At 38.7% G+C, this 20,006-nt stretch overlaps 1 protein-coding gene across 13 annotated transcripts in view; it reads right to left on the bottom strand.

Annotated features, from left to right (window-relative positions):
- The window catches only part of EML6 (EMAP like 6), a 95,280-nt gene that overhangs the window by 36,189 nt on the left and 39,085 nt on the right, over positions 1–20,006 (bottom strand). For all 13 annotated transcript variants that reach the window (XR_010989153.1, XR_010989152.1, XR_010989154.1 and 10 more), the window contains exons 8-18: positions 15,412–15,549; positions 13,739–13,995; positions 13,168–13,380; positions 12,566–12,733; positions 11,554–11,660; positions 9,999–10,117; positions 9,205–9,391; positions 8,418–8,523; positions 3,245–3,338; positions 2,140–2,240; positions 346–548 (exon numbers count right to left, since the gene is read on the bottom strand). Coding sequence is in view for 9 of the 13 variants with exons in the window: in XM_068153307.1 (XP_068009408.1) it covers positions 346–548; positions 2,140–2,240; positions 3,245–3,338; positions 8,418–8,523; positions 9,205–9,391; positions 9,999–10,117; positions 11,554–11,660; positions 12,566–12,733; positions 13,168–13,380; positions 13,739–13,995; positions 15,412–15,549 (1,693 nt within the window). In the remaining 4 variants the exon portion in view is untranslated. The remainder of the gene's footprint in view (positions 1–345; positions 549–2,139; positions 2,241–3,244; positions 3,339–8,417; positions 8,524–9,204; positions 9,392–9,998; positions 10,118–11,553; positions 11,661–12,565; positions 12,734–13,167; positions 13,381–13,738; positions 13,996–15,411; positions 15,550–20,006) is intronic.

A 20,006-nucleotide genomic window follows, 5' to 3' on the forward strand; every position in this document is an offset into this window, starting at 1 on the left:
GACATGTGAGAACACAGTAAGAAGTAAATTCAGCATAATTAGATCAGAAAGCTGTTGCTCAGGGAAAGAGCACATATAACAGGAGCTTACAAGGACCTATCTATGGAGTAACAAAAGTCATTAATATTGGGTTTGTGATTTAATCACATTCAGAGTCATCCAGTGTAATTTGTTTTCTGTTATGGTTTTGATTAATAAAGCACCTTCAATGCTAGTGCAATGAAGGACAATGCCTTGCTTACATATACAAAACCAGAGCCACTTCACTGGGAGATGAGTTAAATGCTTCCACAATCCAGTACGGCAACAAAAATAACAACGGTGAATGAATCACATAATATATACCTTATCCAGTGCATGCATGGCAAACACAGGTCCATCGTGGGCCTTCACTGTCTTAAGCAACAGAGTATCCTTCCAGATAAAAATGTCTCCAGTAGCTGCACCAGAGAAAACCAGATCTTCTATTCGCCCATAGGAAACACTCATCATAGTTTCCAGTTTCCCAGTCATTCCAAAAGTTCCTCGTTTTGAGGTAAAGCCTCCACCTGCAGTATAAACGAAGGCAAGTCTCTTCATATTACCATTTGTAGCCATAGTGCTGTAAAGGACAAATGTCTTGGCTCCATCACCTAAGACCGTAATAGAAATACTGAAAACAGTGCACAAGGCAAAAGTTAAGAAAGGCAAGCTAGCAATGACAGTTTTGAAGGAGTTCCAGGCTCTATTCTCAGATTATTTTGGAGAGGAATTGTGTAAGAATTAATGCAGTGGCTGGCAGAACATTTTTAGCACAGGGTACATACAATTATAAAAGAGTGGTATCCTTGCCTCAAGTCATCACTGTATTTCACAGGTAACACCAGACTAATTCTCAATTCCACTGAGCAAATCTTAATTCAGAAGACCCCCTTTTTATTGCAAAGAGACAATTTGTGAAGTAAGATAGCACCTAATGCAAATGCTTGTAACAACGTGGCAAACAGCAATGCAAGTCTATTGCATTACTACAGAAATAAAAAAGGGGGGGGGGGGAGGGGGAGTAGTGGGGGAGAAATGTCATTTCAAAACTGAGAGCACCTGAACCACTTCAATGTTGTAAAGTACAGGAACATCTTAAAACTATCCAATTTTGAGTTGTCTTGAGTTCTATTTTTAGCTACCCTGGTGCTTTCCTACCTTTGCTGAGTTTTACACACAGAAGATGCCCTCTGAGATCTTTTTTCCCCAAGTACTTGTGAGGTGTATATACAATTCAAAGTTATGAAGAACAAAAAATGCAGTCCTGAATAAAAGATATCCTCGCTCAGAACCCAACTCTGCTGTGTTTCTCAGTCTGACAGAATAGTCTGGACTGAGAGGTACTGCCCATTGGGAATATTTTTGGTTGTTAGTTTGCAGGATCTCATCCTCCTTTCAAATAATGGAAAACTCATTTTCATTATTCAGCAAAGGAAACAAAATTACTGAGTCATACAAGAAATATATTACTTTGATTCTTGTGATATCACACTGGGATTTTTAACCTGCTGGATAAAACATAAATTGTAGCAATTAAACTTCTGCAAAATATCTGTTTCTTTATTTCTTTTTTGTTTTGCCCAGGCACATCCATTAAGGTCTGTTCTTAAACCTATCTTTCCAACCTGGCGCCTTCAAACATGCACTTCCATCTCTGGAAGTCACTTCTGATGACTTAAAAACATCTCTATCCTAAACCTGCATCATTGCTGAAGTGTTAGATCAGGACCTGAAGTGCAAAGACAAGGGTTTTTGTAGTGTGCCAGAGGTACCTCAGATTCTTAGTCATCAGCTGGCATTTCCAAAGCAAGGGTCATAAGCTGCCTAAGCAAATCACAGGATGGCATGTTTTCTGAAAACCAGGAATACGTGGTCAGGAGAAATCCTTAATGGAATGAACTAGGGTTAAAAAAACCAATTAGCTCCAAATGGCTGCCAAAGAGAAAGGATTATTGTGCCATTTACTGATTCAGAAGAAGATTTTGAGCTCTTTAGTATTTTCATTAACTATATAATTGCCTTACAAATAAAACAAACTCAAGGTGAGGTTATGACATCCTTGTATTAAAAAGATACACATGCTAAAGTAAATGAAATAAAGCATATTCAGTACAGTACCTGTTAGCTGCCAAAATTTGATGTGCTTTATCCCAACTGTGACTAATTTGTCTACATGATGTGGATTACACTTCACTACAAATATTTTATCTTTATGGCCCCTGCAATAAAAATAAAAATTAAAGCCCACAGTAATGGTTGACTTAACATTTTAATTTCTTTCAAATAGGCATTCCATCATACTGGACTATCCAAAGAGAGCCTTTAACAGGGAGAGTCTAATCACCATGACTGTCATACTCCTGCTGCAAATCCAACAGTATGGATCTATCAAACTCTGAGGATTGGCAGAGGATGTGTCCATCATCTCTACCAATATTACCCTACCCAACAGGAGGTACTGCTAGATTTCTAATCTGCAAGCGTTTAGCCATGGAAGCCTGACCCATGGAGCTGTCACAATGTCTTTGAGTATATGCTGTACAGGAATTAGATTGCACAAGTGTGGTGAATAAAAATTGTCTCCTGCTGAACTGCAGTTCAGATAAATCATGACAAAGAACCAGGAAGCAAAGGTCAGTACAATTAATAAAAAGACATAAAGGGTAGCATAGCTATTTAAATGGATAAGAACTCCATGAATATTTAAAATCCCCTGTCAAGAAAAATGAGGAAACCTTTAACCTACTGTGCTTCAAGAGGAAAAATAAAATAATTGTAAATGGTCTGGACCTTAAAGATCCTCTGTTTCAAATCCCCCTCTTACAGGCAGGGACAAATACTACTAGATGATTCCATTACAAAATGTAAAACTATAATTTAAGAAACAGTTCATTCAGCAGCATATACACCTTCAAATTTAGTTCTCAGGTAACTGAAGTTGTTCTTGTTGGAGTGTGTACTTATGGGAATTTGTACCTTTAAGTTTCACTGTTGCAGCTATCCAAAAAGAAAGACTAGGGAATTCCTGACTGAAGCAGACAACAATATTTCCAAACACCAAGCTGTGGATCCCAAGGTTTTTAATCTGGATGTAACTGCTCTAAAACACCATTCTGTTTTCAGAGGTGTTCTGTTTTCTCCTACAAACAAAGCAATATATGTGGATGATATTAACTGGAAAAATCTAAGCACAGGCCACATTCATACAGAGATATAATCTTACCTGGTTGTTGCTAGCTTTTCTCCTTTTTTCCAATCCCAAAACACAATGGCATGGTTATCATCTAGCCCAACAGATGCCAAACATTTTCCATCAGCTGTAGAAAAGGAATACTTAGGTTTAAATGTGTCAGGGCCTTAGCTGAAAATGTAAAAGGCAATGGACACTACAAATACACTGCAACCTGAATGCCAAATGAGGTGTTATAAAAGCAGCAAAAAAACAAACAAAGAAAGAACTACTTTGAGAGTCTAGGGTTCAGTTCCTAAAGCACTCTGACCACAGAATTAGACAAATAAACTGAGAAAGCCAGTCAACCTGCCCAACTTCCTAAGGTGACTGAAGTCTGTATCTGCTGAAAGTTCTGTCCACAAGGAGGGTTTATATTGAAGTGTTTAGCACTAAAATGAATATGTGCTGGGTGATGACACTTCAGACTGGAATCCATAGATTTAAACATAGACTTTAAACATAGCCTTATCAGAGATCCAACAGGTTCTTTAACAGGTCACACCACGATTTTTCTGCTTGATTTTTAACAGGATGATTCTAAGAGAGACTATTAAAAAATACATTCTTTTGATTTCATTAGCTCCTATGATGTTTGTATGACTGACCTGCTTTAGATTTTTTGTTCTTATATTTATATTCCTTACCAAATGATTGGTCTTTCCCAAAGGTAGGTACAAAACACTCCCATGTATAAGTACAAGGAAGGTATGTGGGATCAAACAATACAATAAAAGTTCATTTCCAAAATGCACCACAATCACATTACTCTTTATTTGAAATACTTCTGATCAGATGATGCTTCTTTTCTTTGGTTAAAATAGTGACACGAATGTTTAGTGTATAATGAAATGTGTGGTTAAAAGTTAATAGGCAATGTAGCAAAACTATAAATATGACAGAAAATTGTAAGGCTAACATTAACTGCTGGCTACCATCTCTTCTACTGCAGGAAAGACACAGTGCTACTGATAATGAGAAGAAGAAAACCAAGAACTGAGTGTCACATGTAAATCAACAGTACCTAGGTATCCTTGCTACATCTGTGAAATAATGATATGTAAGCCCATTGTTAACAAATGTTTAGAGACAAACCATCAGGAAAATCCAAATTTTTTTAAGAACTACACCATGATTGCTTAAGTGCATGATAAGAGAACTGAACTTTACAGGTTGTAGCAGGAGGTGGTTGTCTGACTTTCTGTTAACTGAAATTGAAAGTAGAGGAATTAGAGAACTGGGGCAATGGCCAAAAGTGTGAATGAGACAATGGCTTGACAATGCTACTTCTTGTAGAAGTTAAGAGATGTTAAGGACTGGTGAAGTCCCCACAGACTGGAAAAGGGGAAACATTGCCCCCATCTTCAAAAAGGGCAAGAAGGAGGAACCAGGGAACTACAGGCCAGTCAGTCTCACCTCTGTGCCTGGAAAGATCATGGAACAGATCCTCCTGGAGTCACTACTCGCTCAAAAGAATAGTGAAGAGGTGATTGGGAACAGTCAGCATGGCTTTGCCAAGGGCAAATCCTGCCTGACCAACCTGGTGGCCTTCTATGAGCAGGTGACAAAATTAATAGATGAGGGGCGAGCAACTGATGTCGTTTACCTGGACCTGAGCAAAGCCTTCGACACTGTCCCGCACCACATCCTGGTCTCCAAACTGGTGACACATGGGTTTGATTGGTGGACCACTAGATGGATAAGGAACTGGCTTGATGGCCGCACCCAAAGAGTGGCTGTCAATGGCTCCATGTCCCAGTGGAGGCCAGTGACAAGTGGAGTCCCTCAGGGATCAGTCCTGGGACCTATCTTATTCAACATCTTTGTGGGGGACATGGACAGTGGCATTGAGTGCACCCTCAGCAAGTTTGCTGATGACACCAAGCTGTGTGGTGCAGCAGACACGCTGGAGGGAAGGGAGGCCATCCAGAGGGACCTTGACAGGCTGGAGAGGTGGGCACAGGCCAACCTCATGAAGTTCAATAAGAGCAAGTGCAGGGTCCTGCATCTGGGTCGAGGCAATCCCAGGCACAAATACAGGCTAGGCAGTGACTGGCTGGAGGATAGCCCTGAGGAGAGAGACTTGGGGGTGCTGGTGGACAAAAAGCTCAACATGAGCTCTCAGTGTGCACTTGCAGCCCGCAAAGCCGATCAGATCCTGGGCTGCATCAGGAGAAGTGTGGCTAGCAGGTCGAGGGAGGTGATCCTCCCCCTCTACTCAGCCCTGGTGAGACCCCACCTGGAGTACTGTGTCCAGTTCTGGAGCCCCTATTACAAGAGGGATGTGGAGGTGCTGGAACGTGTCCAGAGCAGGGCCAGGAGGATGATCAGAGGGCTGGAGCACCTCTCCTATGAGGACAGACTGAAGGAGTTGGGGCTGTACAGTCTGCAGAAGAGAAGGCTCCGAGGTGACCTAATTGTCGCCTTCCAGTATCTGAAGGGGGCCTACAGGAAGGCTGGGGAAGGACTTCTCAGGATATCAGGTAGTGATAGGACTAGGGGGAATGGAATGAAGCTGGAGGTGGGGAGATTCAGGCTGGATGTGAGGAGGAGGTTCTTCACCATGAGAGTGGTGAAACCCTGGAATGGGTTGTCCAGGGAGGTGGTCGAGGCCCCGTCCCTGGGGGTGTTTAAGAGCAGGCTGGATGAGGCTCTGTCCAGCCTGATCTAGTGTGGGGTGTCCCTGCCCATGGCAGGGGGGTTGGAACTAGATGATCCTTGTGGTCCCTTCCAACCCTGAATGAAACTATGAAACTATGAAACTATGAGACTTTCTTCTTAAGCAGGAACAGAAGGAGTGCCACTGCTATAAACTACGCTGCTTTAGAACTGCAGAAAAGGACTTGGAGGTACTGGTGGACAAGAAGCTGGACATAAGCCAATAAGTGCTTGCAGCCCAGAAGGCAAATTGCATCCTGGGCTGCATCAAAAGAAGTGTTGCCAGTGGATAGAGAGAGGTGATTCTGCCACTCTGGTCTGGTGAGACCTCACTTGGAGTATGACGCCCAGCTAGGTAACTCCCAGCATAAGGGAGACATGGACCTGCTGAAGCAGGTCCAGAGGATGTCCACAAAGACGATGGTGGATTTAAGTTGGACATAAGGAGGAAGTTCATTACAATGAGAGTGGTAAAATACTGGAACAGGTTGCCCAGGAATGTGGTTGAGGCTGTCCCTGGTGATATTCAAGATCAGACTCAATGTGGCCCTAGGCAGTCTGATCTAGTTGGAGGTGTCCCTGCTCATTACAGGGGCATTGGACAAGATGACCTTTGAGGGTCTCTTCCAACCCTGTGCAATCTGTGAATCTGAACTGCTTCAGAGTCCACATGTGACTGAATATGTCCTCACAGCTAGATTGTGCTCACTGTATTTAGTGACAGTGCAATGAGAAACAAATCAGGGAGAAGAGGAATCATGGAAAGAGCCAGAGTTCACAGCTGAATGATGAAGCTGACAAACAGGATAGAAACCCAACAGTGAGCTTATTAGAAAAATAAAAGAAACGAAAAAAAGCCCACAAAACTGAAACCCAAACAGGGAGACTCAAGAAGTTACTAAGAAAGGAAAGCAAAGGAGTCAGTAAAAACCATTCAATACTAGTTTTAGTGAGATAATATTCTATAAAGATAGCTGATAGAAAAGCTATAGAAGCATTATGTATTATTTCCAAGGTATATTTGTGTGTTTTGATGACATTTATTTTTAGGGGGAACTCAATTATGGAAATGGAACATGGTTGACAAAATTTTATTGGGAAGAGTACAATCTAAACTTTATTTACCTAACACAGGAGGTTTTATGCATTTATATGGGCTATGCACTCTGATTAATGCCCAAAATTATATATTTTAAATTAACCACCAGAGGGCACAACCAAACATTGCATGAATGCAATCAGAATAAATGAATCAGTGTCATCAGACTGGTCCTACAATCTACTTTCAGGGACAGGTTAAACATTGTCGTGTAACAACAATTTCACATTTGAATTCCAGCTCTTGGCTGAACACTAAGACTGAAGAAAGACTGAAATCCCTGGGGCTGTCTAGTCTTGAGAAGACTGAGAGGGGATCTCATCAATGTGTATGAATATCTGAGGGGTGGGTGTGTCAAGTGGATGGAGCCAATCTCTTTTCGGTGCTGTGCAGTAATAAGCCAAGAAACAACAGGTTCAAGCTTGAACATAGAAGACTTCACCTCAACATGAGCAGAAACCTCTTTACAGTGAGGATGACAGAGCACTGGAACAGGCTGCCCAGAGAGGTTGTGGAGTCTCCTTCTCAAGACTTTCAAAACCCACCGTGATGCATTCCTGTGAGGGCTAACCTAAGTGATTCTGCTTTGGCAGGGGGGTTGGACTCAACAGTCTCTTGAGGTCCCTTCCAACCTCTAATATACTGTGATACCAAGACTCCTCTTCTGATAATGGGGCATGACTAGTTCCACAGACCTATCTTTGTGGAAGTAAAACTTCTTTTGTGTAGCCCTGTCTCCTAAACGGCATCTACATCCTAATGAATTCTTACTGCATTTCTAGAGAGCAGAATATGAAATAAATGAAGTCTCATTGAAAAAACATAAATAAATCAGAGTTAAGAAAAGTTCCAGTTTAACTGGGAGAGAATGGATTTCTAAGCACTTTCATAAAGATGCAAAAGTATTTGAGTGACCACCGTGCGGGTGATGTTTGTCTGAGCTGAATACAGGAGATTACCTTTTGAGAATGAAGACAACTTGGGTCATCCATCTCAGAAAGGCAAACAGGAGACATGCCAGACAACTGTCATTTTTACTTCTGTAAACTCATTGAAAAATGGTAACAAATCTGAAGAATTTTATGAGCCTACACATAACATTTCCACCTCACTTATACACTTCAAGTCACCATTCCACCTGCTTTTAAGTTATTATACCACCACAAAGTCAGCTGACAGAGTCTCTGCTGCCCACTTGGTGTTATGTCAGACATCAAAAGAATCAATTATTGACCAGTTGATGAAAGGCCCACAGCTGACTTGACTGTACAAACACACTACTTTTGGTAAAAGCTGTCAGCAAAATTTTGTGTAAAATTTGTATTGGTTGTAAAATTGGCTAGCTATGAAATTAACATGTAATGATTGCTTTTTAATTAATTGTTTAGATAAATGTAGGTTGTGGCTTACCTGAAAAATCCAGCGCGCACACTCCTCTTTGATGCTGGCCTTTTAGCAATGATAAACATTTCAGTGTTTGTGTGTCCCACACATGGATAGCAGCATCTCTTCCAACCTAAACCAGGGGGTTAACTGTGATATGTGCCCATAGAAGTTCAAAGCACACTACTATCAGTAATTAGCACCATCACATCTACAAAACACTCAGGAGGTAACTACTTTTCCACTTACCCTATTTTATCTTTTCCATGATCCATTTCCTCCCTTAGGGAAATATCAGTGGCTAGTCTTTAAAATACTAGTATTCAGTATCATATTAATGATATAATCTATCATATGTTAATATATATACAAGGAGAACACTGTATTCATCACCAGGTATCAACAGAGTGCCCAACATAAAATAGTCTTTATCTGAGTAAGGCTTTTGAATGCTGCTACAGTAGTCGAGAAACCTCCTAGGACAGAGATGAAACACAGTTCTTGCATTCCACAGATGAAAGCAGAAGTTCAAAGGGAATGTGAGATTTGTCTTTTTTGCAAGGCCACAACATAAGGCTGGTAAGGTGGGTTTTTTTTTTTGTCATATAGGAATGTTTTAATAATCACCTTAAATAGCTTCCAGACCAGCACTCCCAGCATTTTTTCAGGGGTATAAGAAATGCTACACAGCTTACCCATATTTAGGAGGAAAAACTTTAACTGAAGGACAAGAGTACCACATCTTTCCTAATTATATGCTGTAAAGGGAATTAATTTCCATATTTTGCTAAGATCATCTATTTTAAATACCCACCTGTCCAGTAGCAACATAGTCTTTCACTGGGTGAATGCTTAGGCTGAGGATGTCATCATCGTGACCAAGATAGAGCCTCTGAGTGTGTTGCTGCCTGTTATATACAACACCTACAGCAGCAATATGATACACCACTTCTCCAGTTTGTGTGTAGAACAAATTATTTCGACAGTCATAGCCTCTATAACTAAAGTAAACACAAACCAAGTTACATTCCATTTCAAAATTATTCTGGTAATTTGTGTAACAAGTTATAAAAATAATTTGTGGATTAACTTGAAAAGAGTACAGCTGTGGTGTCAGCAGCAGCTCAAAAACATCACAGCACACAGACGTAGATTATTCCCACCAAGAGCAGGCATTCATGTTTTGCTTTACCTCTAACTCCTAAATTAGCACTGATTTCAGAACAAGAATACATAACTCTCACAGAATTGTGTCCAGATCAGCTTTACAGAGAATCGGATTCAAGCAGAAATCTATCACAATCAGCTTAACAGAATCTTTGCTCCAGGAACATAAGGTGTAGTTAACAGCTGGTTTAAATTGTAATGATATAAAATGAAATGCTGGTGTGTTATTTACTATATGGCTACAATATTGCAACCTCCTCTTGTTCCCTAGCAAATACAACAAAAAAAGAATATTCCAAAAATTACCCACAGTAATAATGACAAACAAATTAACTGCAAGCACTAAAAACTGCTTTGCTAAACACTCCAACGTGAATCAATTAACATTGCTGGGCTGTTTTTCCAATCAGAAAAAACCAACATTATCTAATATTACTCTACCCATGTATGAACTGCAACTTTAAGCTGTCCTCGGGCGCTCGCTCTCTTTTGAGGAAGGGCACAGAAAGGTTTTTCTCTTTACTTTGCTGTTTCAGCTGAGGTAGGTCTTCTTTGTAAACCTGAAGAATAATTGTTGAAGTTAATTCTACATCTAAATATTAGCATCAAAGTAAAATATTAGTATTACATTTAATATATGTTAATGTGATGTTCAGTACTTACAACAGAGAGCTAGCCCCTACTGGTCCTTAAAGACCTTCAGAGAAGGTATTTAATAAATAAATATAACATAATAACTAAATAATAAACATAAACATAAATGTTTTCCAGTCCTGCACCATGTGAGTGGCCCAGAACATTAGTCTGGAGTAGCAGAGCATATTTTTTTCTAGAAGATTCCAGTGTAATATTCTATTCACAATGACAAGAGCTCCTGAAAATGAGGTCCCAGGTATTTTTAAATAGAAAGCCTGAAGACAGTAGAATTTGATGTCCAGGTTTCTTTTCCTTCAAAACAAGGAAGTGGCACTCTTCCACATCACAGAAAAAGGATCAGTGTTTGCCAAGCGCTCTGTATCATGAATGGAAGAGAAAGAATCACAAGAAAAGTAACTCTATTTTCAAAGACATGTTTGAGCTAAGTGCAGTGAAAGTGGCCATGGAGTAGCCTGCTGAACAAAAAGGATTGAATAGTTTTTTGTTAGGTGTGAAGAGGAGGTAAGAAGAGCCAAGAGTGGTGCACAACAAGGCCAGCTGAGATCAGAGTGCAGTCCCACGGTGCCTACATGACACAAGCCCAGCAGATTTGGTGACTAACCGAGTTCAGAAAGCCCATAGTGACAGGGCATAAGTCACCACTGAAAGATCAGGTTAAAGAGCAGAATGGCATATATTTGTTTCTGAAGAAAAAACACAATGCAGTAAGGATACTTATTTGATTTGCTTTTCTTCTTGCAAGGAAGCAATCTATCTTAATTTATTTCAGAACACACTCGTACTAAAACAGAAAAAAATGTAAACGTGGTAAGTGATGATTAGAGACCAGTTTTACTCAGTTCCCATAAACTAGGGCAATTTGAATTCCTGGGCATTGCTGTTCTTGGCAATAAAAAAAGAACCTGTACAAATAAATGTATTTTACAGGCTTCATGCTCATTGAAAGTATTCTGGTTTAGGATATAGAGAGGTCATAAAAAAGCTCTATGAGCCATATTCTACAAACTGCAATTCTAAATTTGAGAGGACTGAAAAGTCTGCTCTAACACATATCACAAGAATGGGGATAGCACTAACACCTTGTGTTTAAATTTGTGCTTTTAAAGAGAAATCCTCTTTCTAACATATAATGGTATATATACACCAATGTTTTCTTCTTAACCCTTTTAAATTATTATCTCCAGCTGAAGTAAACTCTGTGATTATGTTGCATAAGCAGCTGAATACTTTCAAAACAACCTTCTCAGATGAATTAGCACCAAACTGCTTTTACTTATCTTTACTGAACAGTCCAGATAAATTGTCAGGTAATTGCTACACTATGTTAATTTACACTCACCTGGCGATCGTAGTTGATTTGAGCTTCCTGCTCAATATCAGAATCTAACTCTGGCACATCAGATAAATCTGAATCTGATTCTTCACTGTAGGAATCAATGCCACCCTCTATATAAAAAAATAAAAATAATCAACATATTGAACACATCTAATCACAAGAAGATAGCACATGACCTTCTATATAATTTAGATTACATGCAAAGCAGTATTCAAGAGCTTCAGAAGCTTAAGCAGCTTGCAAAAATCATGGGGGCTGAATGTGTCAGTTTTCATTTCTGTTTCTTCTGTTTCAGAGCCTGGGGCAGAAAGGTGGCTGAGGGAAGGAGAATAACCGATTAGTTGCTGGTACATTTCCATCATCTGAGAGAATACTGTTTTCTCTCTCAAGAGGCTTGGGAGCGAAAAACATAGAGAAATGGTAAATAAAACCTTTCATTGTGATCATTGTCTGTGTTTAAGGAGACTTGCTGTAACATAGGTGTTTTAGCAAATTGTGCAGGTAAGGTGTGAAGTTTTGCCCAGTTGTTGAAGAGCATCCAATTTTCAGCAGTTGCCACTGTAGTTCATATGGCTCTGGCAGAATATTCCAATTATCATGCATTTAAGGAAAACAAATGTCAAGTACAGCTATTGCATGTATATGTGAAATTGCACTGGAAAGAAAATGAAACAATTCAACATGTGCAGTCTGACTTTTGAATACAAGGTAGATGGCTGATTTTGGAAACTTAATTTGTTCTTATCCCCTCCCTCTAAATGTCTTTTTTCCCCACAATACTTTGATGAATAATACTCACGTATTCCTAAACAAACCTCATTACACACTGCCAGAGAGTTTTTAGTGCCTGAAATAAGTGGTTTTCTATGACAAGTAAAATGTCCCAAACATGCCAAACATACGTAATTCTTAGAATTAAAAGCCAAAAATTTCTGTTAATCCAGTGAGTTTTTCCTCCAGTGCTGCATTCTATGTGGGTTTTATTTCATAAATACCTTGAGGAGACAATTTTTACCTTGTGGAGATGTTTCAACGATGCTATTTGTTATCCCTTCTGGAATAAATCGCCACTGAAAAACAGAGTGATCAGCACCTCCTGTACTCAAAACCCACTGAAAATCATGGGACCAGCGGACGTTGGTTACATGTGCCGAGTGGCCAATGTATTTCCTAAATTTAGCTCCTAAACAAATCAAACCAGAACTTGTTAGTATGTAAGAAGGAGTAAAAGTCTAACTCTATTAGTTACATTGTTACGGGAAAGTCTAAAAACTCATAAGAAAACTGAAGACTTTTGATATGAAAAGTAATTGTAATATAAAAATAAATGGCATAATGTGAATTATATGTTCACTTCAGTAGCACTGTACTGTTTATAGCATGTACTGTACTATAAACTAATTCAAATTTACTATCAGAAAATGCACTGCCCTGATATCAAATTAAACAGCAAAGATCATGGAAAGCCAAAAGGTTGCTTTTATTTACTTTTGTTGGGTTTATGCATAGTACAGCACAAATCCTGAGGAAATAACCTGTGTCAAAAGCTTGCCAGAGATATGAAGTAAACAGCGCACACTAAATATTGCATTCTACAGACACAAAATACTGTTTTACCTTTCTTCAGGCATGGGAATCTGAATAATCTGACTAGCCCAAAATCATCTCCAGTCACTAGCACTGAGCTGCTGTAATTTCCATCCACAGAGTTGACATCTGTAATGTTTGTATACTTTGGCCAAATTCCATTCACTTCAGATCCTACCACACAGGTCCACGAGGCCCAGGAAATTCCTTTGATCTCATCTTTGCTAGTTAGATGCTTCCCAGCTGAAAATATGCACATGAATAATGTTTAATAATTTGTTTTCAATAATATCCATTTCTTTTAATCAGATTTATCTGTGTATAAAGCCCAATAAATTACAAAGACTCACAATTTTACTTTAAATAAGTATAATCTCACAGTATGGCCTCTGTGGGATTTGCGAACATCACGTACATTACAAGTGCTAGTGCAGCTGCACACAAACATGCTAAAAACATACAAAATGGGGAAAATGTTAGATATTTACATATGTCCCAGTCAAGAACCTCCACTTGCAGATATACTATGTGTATTGTGTTTTTCTTGTTTTCTTCAACATGCAGTTTACTTGTTCATAACATGAGCCACTTGTAAACTTACAGGGCATCTTGTAGAACAGTCTCTCTCCTGCACCATCGTTAGTTTGCAAGAATTTACTATCCACAGACCAGTCAATGTGAGTTATAAAACTGGAAGATTTGTTGCATTCTCCTATTTTTTTGTAACGCTGAGCAACTGCATAGATATCCACTGGGCCATCGTTAGAACCCACAGCAAGGTAAGAGCCATCTGGTGAGAATTTCATTTCATGGATCACTTCTTTTCGGTCTTTAATATGAACTACCTCTGTCATGTCTCTGCAACAGCCAATAGTGAAAATATGAACTGTAAGCCTGTGAACATGCAATCCCATTAAAGATAAGGATAACTTATAGGGCAAAAAGCATACTTCACCAAAAAAAAAAAAATCTTTCTCTTTGAGAAGTTTCTATTGCTTTCATTGGCTAGAAGCATACTTTTAAAGCAAAAGTTAGAAGCAACTTTATCAGTCAGTGATACTATTCATATCATTTTATTTGTAAAACAGTTAACTGTCTGGTCTAAACTACACCAGACAATTATTCTATGTCATAGACAACAGAAAGAGTTCTGTCTATTTTTCCCAAATTCTTCAGTTGTAAGGAAAGAATTGAAAAACAAATTAAACCCAAATCTTCCCTTGAGTCAACTAACAAGAAGCCAAGTCACAGTGCCATTCATTTCCTCTCTACAAAGACAATCCATATGAGGTTATACACTGGAGCTGTAAGGAACTCTGGTGAAAACCCTTGTAATTTACTCCTCACAATCTTCCATTGATTACAGGCTTTCCCCACCTATCAGCTAGTGGTTCAAACTGTTTTAAATATGTTCAGTGAACATGAAGCAAGGCTAAGGAAGCAGCAAATGCTTCCAAGTATTAATTAAAATTTATTCTATGGTTTGAAATCATCCTAGTGTGGCTGTTTCACCTTATAGACAATTGTATGTTTAACCTGCTTTTGTATATCATTTGTGACAGTATTGATGGACCCAGAACATAATAAGTTCTACCTCAACATGAGGAAACATTGCTTTTATTGTATGAATGACATAGTACTGGAACAGGCTGCCCAGAGAGATTGTGGAGTCTCCTTTTCCAGGTGCCCTAGGTGATCATGCTTTGGCATGGGGGTTGGACTTTGGATCTCTGGAGGTCCCTGCCAACCCCTACCATTCTGTGATTCTATAATTGCAGACAGAAAATAGCTACTGCTTAAGATGCCTTCAGGAAGAAAAAGCAGAATTCATTTGTATTTTGCAAATGCTTAAAAATGTCTTTCAATCACCAATTATTTTGCCTGGGATCATTCTCATATATGACAGGAAATAAACCATCAAGAAGATCCCACTCAAAGCTGTGTTCTCTCTGTCATCTACATTTCTTGAAAAAAAATAAAAATCTGTACAATTGCAGACTAAGGAAAAAAAAGAAAAACATTCTAGATGTTCTCAACATTAAGAGCTAATACTTAGAATCCACTAAAGCACAGGTTTTCTCCTCATTGCCAAATTACCACCTTTCAAAACACCAGGTGATATTATGGAAACACACTCAACTTTTACTCTATTTCTGATAAAATATCCATTGATGCTTTTTTCTTTTTATAGGAATAAAATATGACCTAATCTTGAGTTCCTTGGAAAAAATCCTACTATTTGTAAGAAAGTAATGTGAGGTTTTCACATCTTACCTTACTCGAAGAACAATGAAGGAGCCATCCTTCATCCCAAGTGCTAGCTGTGATCCATCAGGACTGAAAGACACGCTCCGCACCGCTTCTTCCATATTGCAACGAGCTATCAAGGCATGGTCAGCAAGACTCCACAATCTGCATCAAATGAAATTGAAACCAGTAGCAGACTTTTCCTAACTGCACTATATTTCAAGAGCAACTATGAGTATTTCTAAGAGTAACTATGAAAATTCCAACTCAGCAGGTAAAGGCCCATATTCATGCACAACTTGTATTAAGATTTGATACAGTACTGAGTTCCTTCCAGCCATGGAAGCTCTGATTTGAGCTTACAGAAATGTAGTTTTTAAGCGCTCAACTGCTTATCAGTCTAGCAGAGATGAGAAAGAGGGTGTATAATGACTGCCTGAACCAATACACAGACACAGAATTTTCTGACACTGAAGATGGTGTTATCTCCAGACTTCACTAATCTAACAGAATTCTCCTTGATGGGTAATAAAAATGTGGTTTCTGTAGACAGGAAATGTCAAGGAGGATCAGACTGAAATTGCATGGAAAGTCAAAGTACTACTTAGAAAGTACAAATATTCCAACCATGGGGAAAATTGTCTTATGAGAACCCTGAACAAACTAGCAGACAAAACATGCACGCTGATTTGTTCATTTACATTATCTCAGATAAAAAGAATCAACCAATGAATTATGGCACAATAATGCAAAGGCAAATAATGCACCTATAATTATAAGGAGGACTAGAGGAAGTTTCTCAGATCACTACAAACTGGTTATCAGCTCTCAGTATTATGAGAGATTTAGGGTGAAAAAAAATTAGAAGTATGGAATAAAACACATAAAAAACCTCTTAGGGTAGAAAAAAGTCACCAAGAGCCAACTATTTTTATTTTGAGTGCTGTAAGCTAATGGTTTTGTAAAAGATTTATTAAAAGATTTGTAAAAGTAAAATATTTGAATAGTAGCATATGTGATTATTGGCTAAACTCAAAAACAAAGCCAGTTTTTAGAAGAACTGTAATGTGATACTGGACAAAGTTTTCTAGCAAGTTTACAGAAAGGCTAGAAATGAGATACTAGAGAGAGTTCTAGGGAAAAGCTTTGGAATAGCAACACTCAGTATTTTCACTGAAGACACTGGCACAGAAGATGAAAATGCTAATGAGTTTTGCTGTGGACAGCAAGCTGAGAGGCACTGTGAATCCAGTGATGGAAGAAGTTGCTTGATTTTAAAACAAGTAGACACAGAATGGAATTTAACCAAAGTCCACACTTCTAGAACCTTAGGTCTAGCACTGTGCTTTAAGGTTTGAACACAAGTGGAATCAACAAGAAGGAATAAGATCTGACACTATTTTTCTATTACAGAATGCCTGTGATCCATGAGTGAAATGCAGATAGGGAAAAAGAAATCTGATCCTAAAATATATATATGGGTGCTGTTCCAGGAGGTTCACAAAAATAATAGCATGTGATGTGACCTCATCTTTATGAATTATGTCAAGAAATCAGAATAAAAACAGGAACAGATGTAGTGAAGGATTATTAGGATGATTAAGAGAACGAACATGATAATCACATTAAAGACCACCAAAAGAGTTTAATTTGCATGCCTAGGTGAAACAAAGGATGGGAAAGGACAGTATTGCTTCCAAAAATACGTTAGTATGATAAATGGCAAAGAACAAATAGCAAAAATAGAACCTGAAAAGAAGAAGTTTCTGACCACCCCAATCAGTAACACTTAGATACAGCCTTAACGTAAGAGTAATGGGAGAAAAAAAATTAGAGTTTGATAAATGTGGTAAAATGATTAAAGAATTTGGCTGCCTGCACTGAGGAAGGATGACCTGTGCATTTCTTTTCAATCAGAAACCCTTTGAGCCTTGTAAGGTTAATGTTATGAGGATCAGTCTAGAATTGACAACCCTGAACAATACTAGTTACCTCTTAGGCTAAGAGAATTCAAGGAAGAGAAAGAACTTGAACAGGCTTCTCTGTGGAAGAGATGGCAAATACCCATTCCTGGCAAAAAAAAAGAAAGAAAAAAGTTTTCAAAGCAAAAAACAGATGTAGGATCAGAAGCAAGAATCTTAGCAGCCTTGCCAGGAAGAAGCTATGAGCTCAGTACAAGAAAGTATGAACCAGAAAGGGTTTGGAAAGATTTCAAAGGAAATGTCAGGATAAATTTTGCCTCTAGAATATAGTTTCCTCACAAATCACTTAGTCCAATCCATTAGAAGAGTAATTGCAATACATGGTAGTGTAAGCAGAATAATTAGATTGTTGTTTAAAAAAAGAAAGAAAGAAAAAGATTGAAAACTTTCAAATTACTGGAAGAGCAATTCCAAATATGAGGTTTTAAATTTAATAACAGAAAAAAAACCCCAACATTTGCACCCATACACTCATCTGTATATGCCCCTGACAAAATGCAAGCCTAGCTTTGCTTAGGACAATAGAAAAAGTAGCCTTTCTGGCAAAATATTTCTGCACACTTTTGGTTTGGAAGAGCCAGCTAAATTAACTATTTCCATAGAAAAAGTGCATGCTTGGCCAATAAGACAATGATGTGGTTTACTACTCTTCAGCAACTTTTCTGTGCACTTAGATACATGACTGAGTTTAAAAAAACACCCAAATAGGCTCAAGAAGCTTTATTTTATTAGCCAATATTCCAGTCTTTCTGTCATATATCTGACAGGTGAGTCTGTTTATTGGAGCACATAGTGATTATAGACTCCCAAGAAGTTTACTAGCAACCACTCCATCTGCAGAACAAGCCACAGCTGATGACAAAAGTGTTACTGCTAGTTTGTTTTAGTTGATTGGCAGAAAAATACTCTACACAAAAAATCAGATAAATCAATATTCAAATGCATTCTTATAAAGGTAAGTTTCAAAACTATCTTCTTATAAAGGCAGGAAGACAGAGATTATTCAAGAAAACAGACCAGAGATGTTCTGCCAGAACAGCAGCTACCTATGGTCCTGCAGCAGACATTCTAACATGACATTAAAGAAAGACACATAAGGAGCCTTGAATAAGTGTATAACTCTGCAGACCGCTCAGCATTCAGATAAGAATGATGCTTTCTTTCTGGTCCTCTTATAAGAGACTGGAAGCAGGCAGCTTTTCTAGCTGATATGCTTTTGAAGTTTAAAATGTAGTGAGCCTCAATTTGGCTGTGGCTTAGCTGTGCTAGGGAGCATCTACAGGAATTGCCCTAACTCTGCAGCAGTCTTTTTCATTTAGACATCTCACTTGGACATGAGAACACAACCTGGCTGATAAAGTAATTTGTAAACCAATCTTGATTTATGTGATAAAGAATCCAAATGCTATGCTCTCTGAAGAGCTAAATGGATGTGTGATGTAGTGCAGTAAAACACCTGCAAGGCTAACAAATGCATGTTTTACAGAATGCCAATGTTAAAGGCATAATTAATGTAATGACTATAACAATGATAATAATCATAAGAGCACCACTCCTGGGGGCTTTATGTGCACAAAGAGCATGCTGCCACAACCTTTCATTGAGGGGCACAAGACCGTTGAAGTGTGCTGTGAGTCAGCAGCACACTACCCAGCCCGAAGCCAGAACTGAATTACCAGGCTCACCAGAAGATGAGACCAAGACAATAAACCTGAAGTCTTAGCCTGGCTTATTAGCTTGAGGGCACTACAATGCTAATCCCATCTTTGCAGCTTTTGCTCCAAAACTGGCTTGCAGCCTACTAGAAGGCAGGCAGTGTCTATGGCTAACAATAAAACTGTGCAGACAAGCCCAAGCAGAAGAGACTATTCATGCATTTTATAAACAGAAAGAAATAAGGTGTAGGAGACAGGGAGAAAATAGCACTGTAGTGAACAATTGGCAGCTCTATTAGTTTCACACTTTAGTTTTTAACTATGGTTAGAAAGAGATGAGGGATAGGAATAGGAAACCTGTACAAGTAAAGCAGAAAAAGGAACTCCAACTGACCAGCAAGCTTTGGCAGAGGTGAATCATAATGTGGAATCTGAAGGAACATAAGTTAGAAGCTGTATCTGTGGTTGAAGATAGATTTCTTTTAACACTGAAACATGGCCAAATAGTAGAATCCACATGTATGTTTTTCAAAGTTGACTAATGGTCCATAATAAAAACCATTTGGAGTTGATTTGAAAACACACAACCAATCTACATAAGAGGAAAAACAGTCATCATCCATTTGGAGTAGGGTTGGAGAAAAACTTGATGGAGGGGGTGGAAATTAAGATAGTAAGGTGAGAAGAAACCACTAAGGAGAAAGCTAGGGAAATTGGAGCCTGGAAAACCATGCTGTCAGGAACCCTATTTTACATGATGCACTGCAAGGGATAGGGCTTCAGGGCAAGGCCACCAGAACCACAAGGAAAGGCTCAGGAGAGTGCCATGATAAAGCCATGACTTCCAAAAATCTCTCCAGTCCCCCTGGGTAGCTTTGGCAGTTAGAAAATCTCAGTCTCTTTAACTAGAGGTAAATAATTAGTCACAATGGGCAAACTTTACTGTAAAATAATATTAAAATGCTTAGGTTTATTCAGAGGCTTA

This window comes from Melanerpes formicivorus, unplaced genomic scaffold (assembly GCF_026170545.1).
Source record: "Melanerpes formicivorus ecotype bairdi unplaced genomic scaffold, bMelFor1.0.p_v2 SCAF_25, whole genome shotgun sequence".
Lineage (NCBI taxonomy): Eukaryota > Metazoa > Chordata > Aves > Piciformes > Picidae > Melanerpes > Melanerpes formicivorus.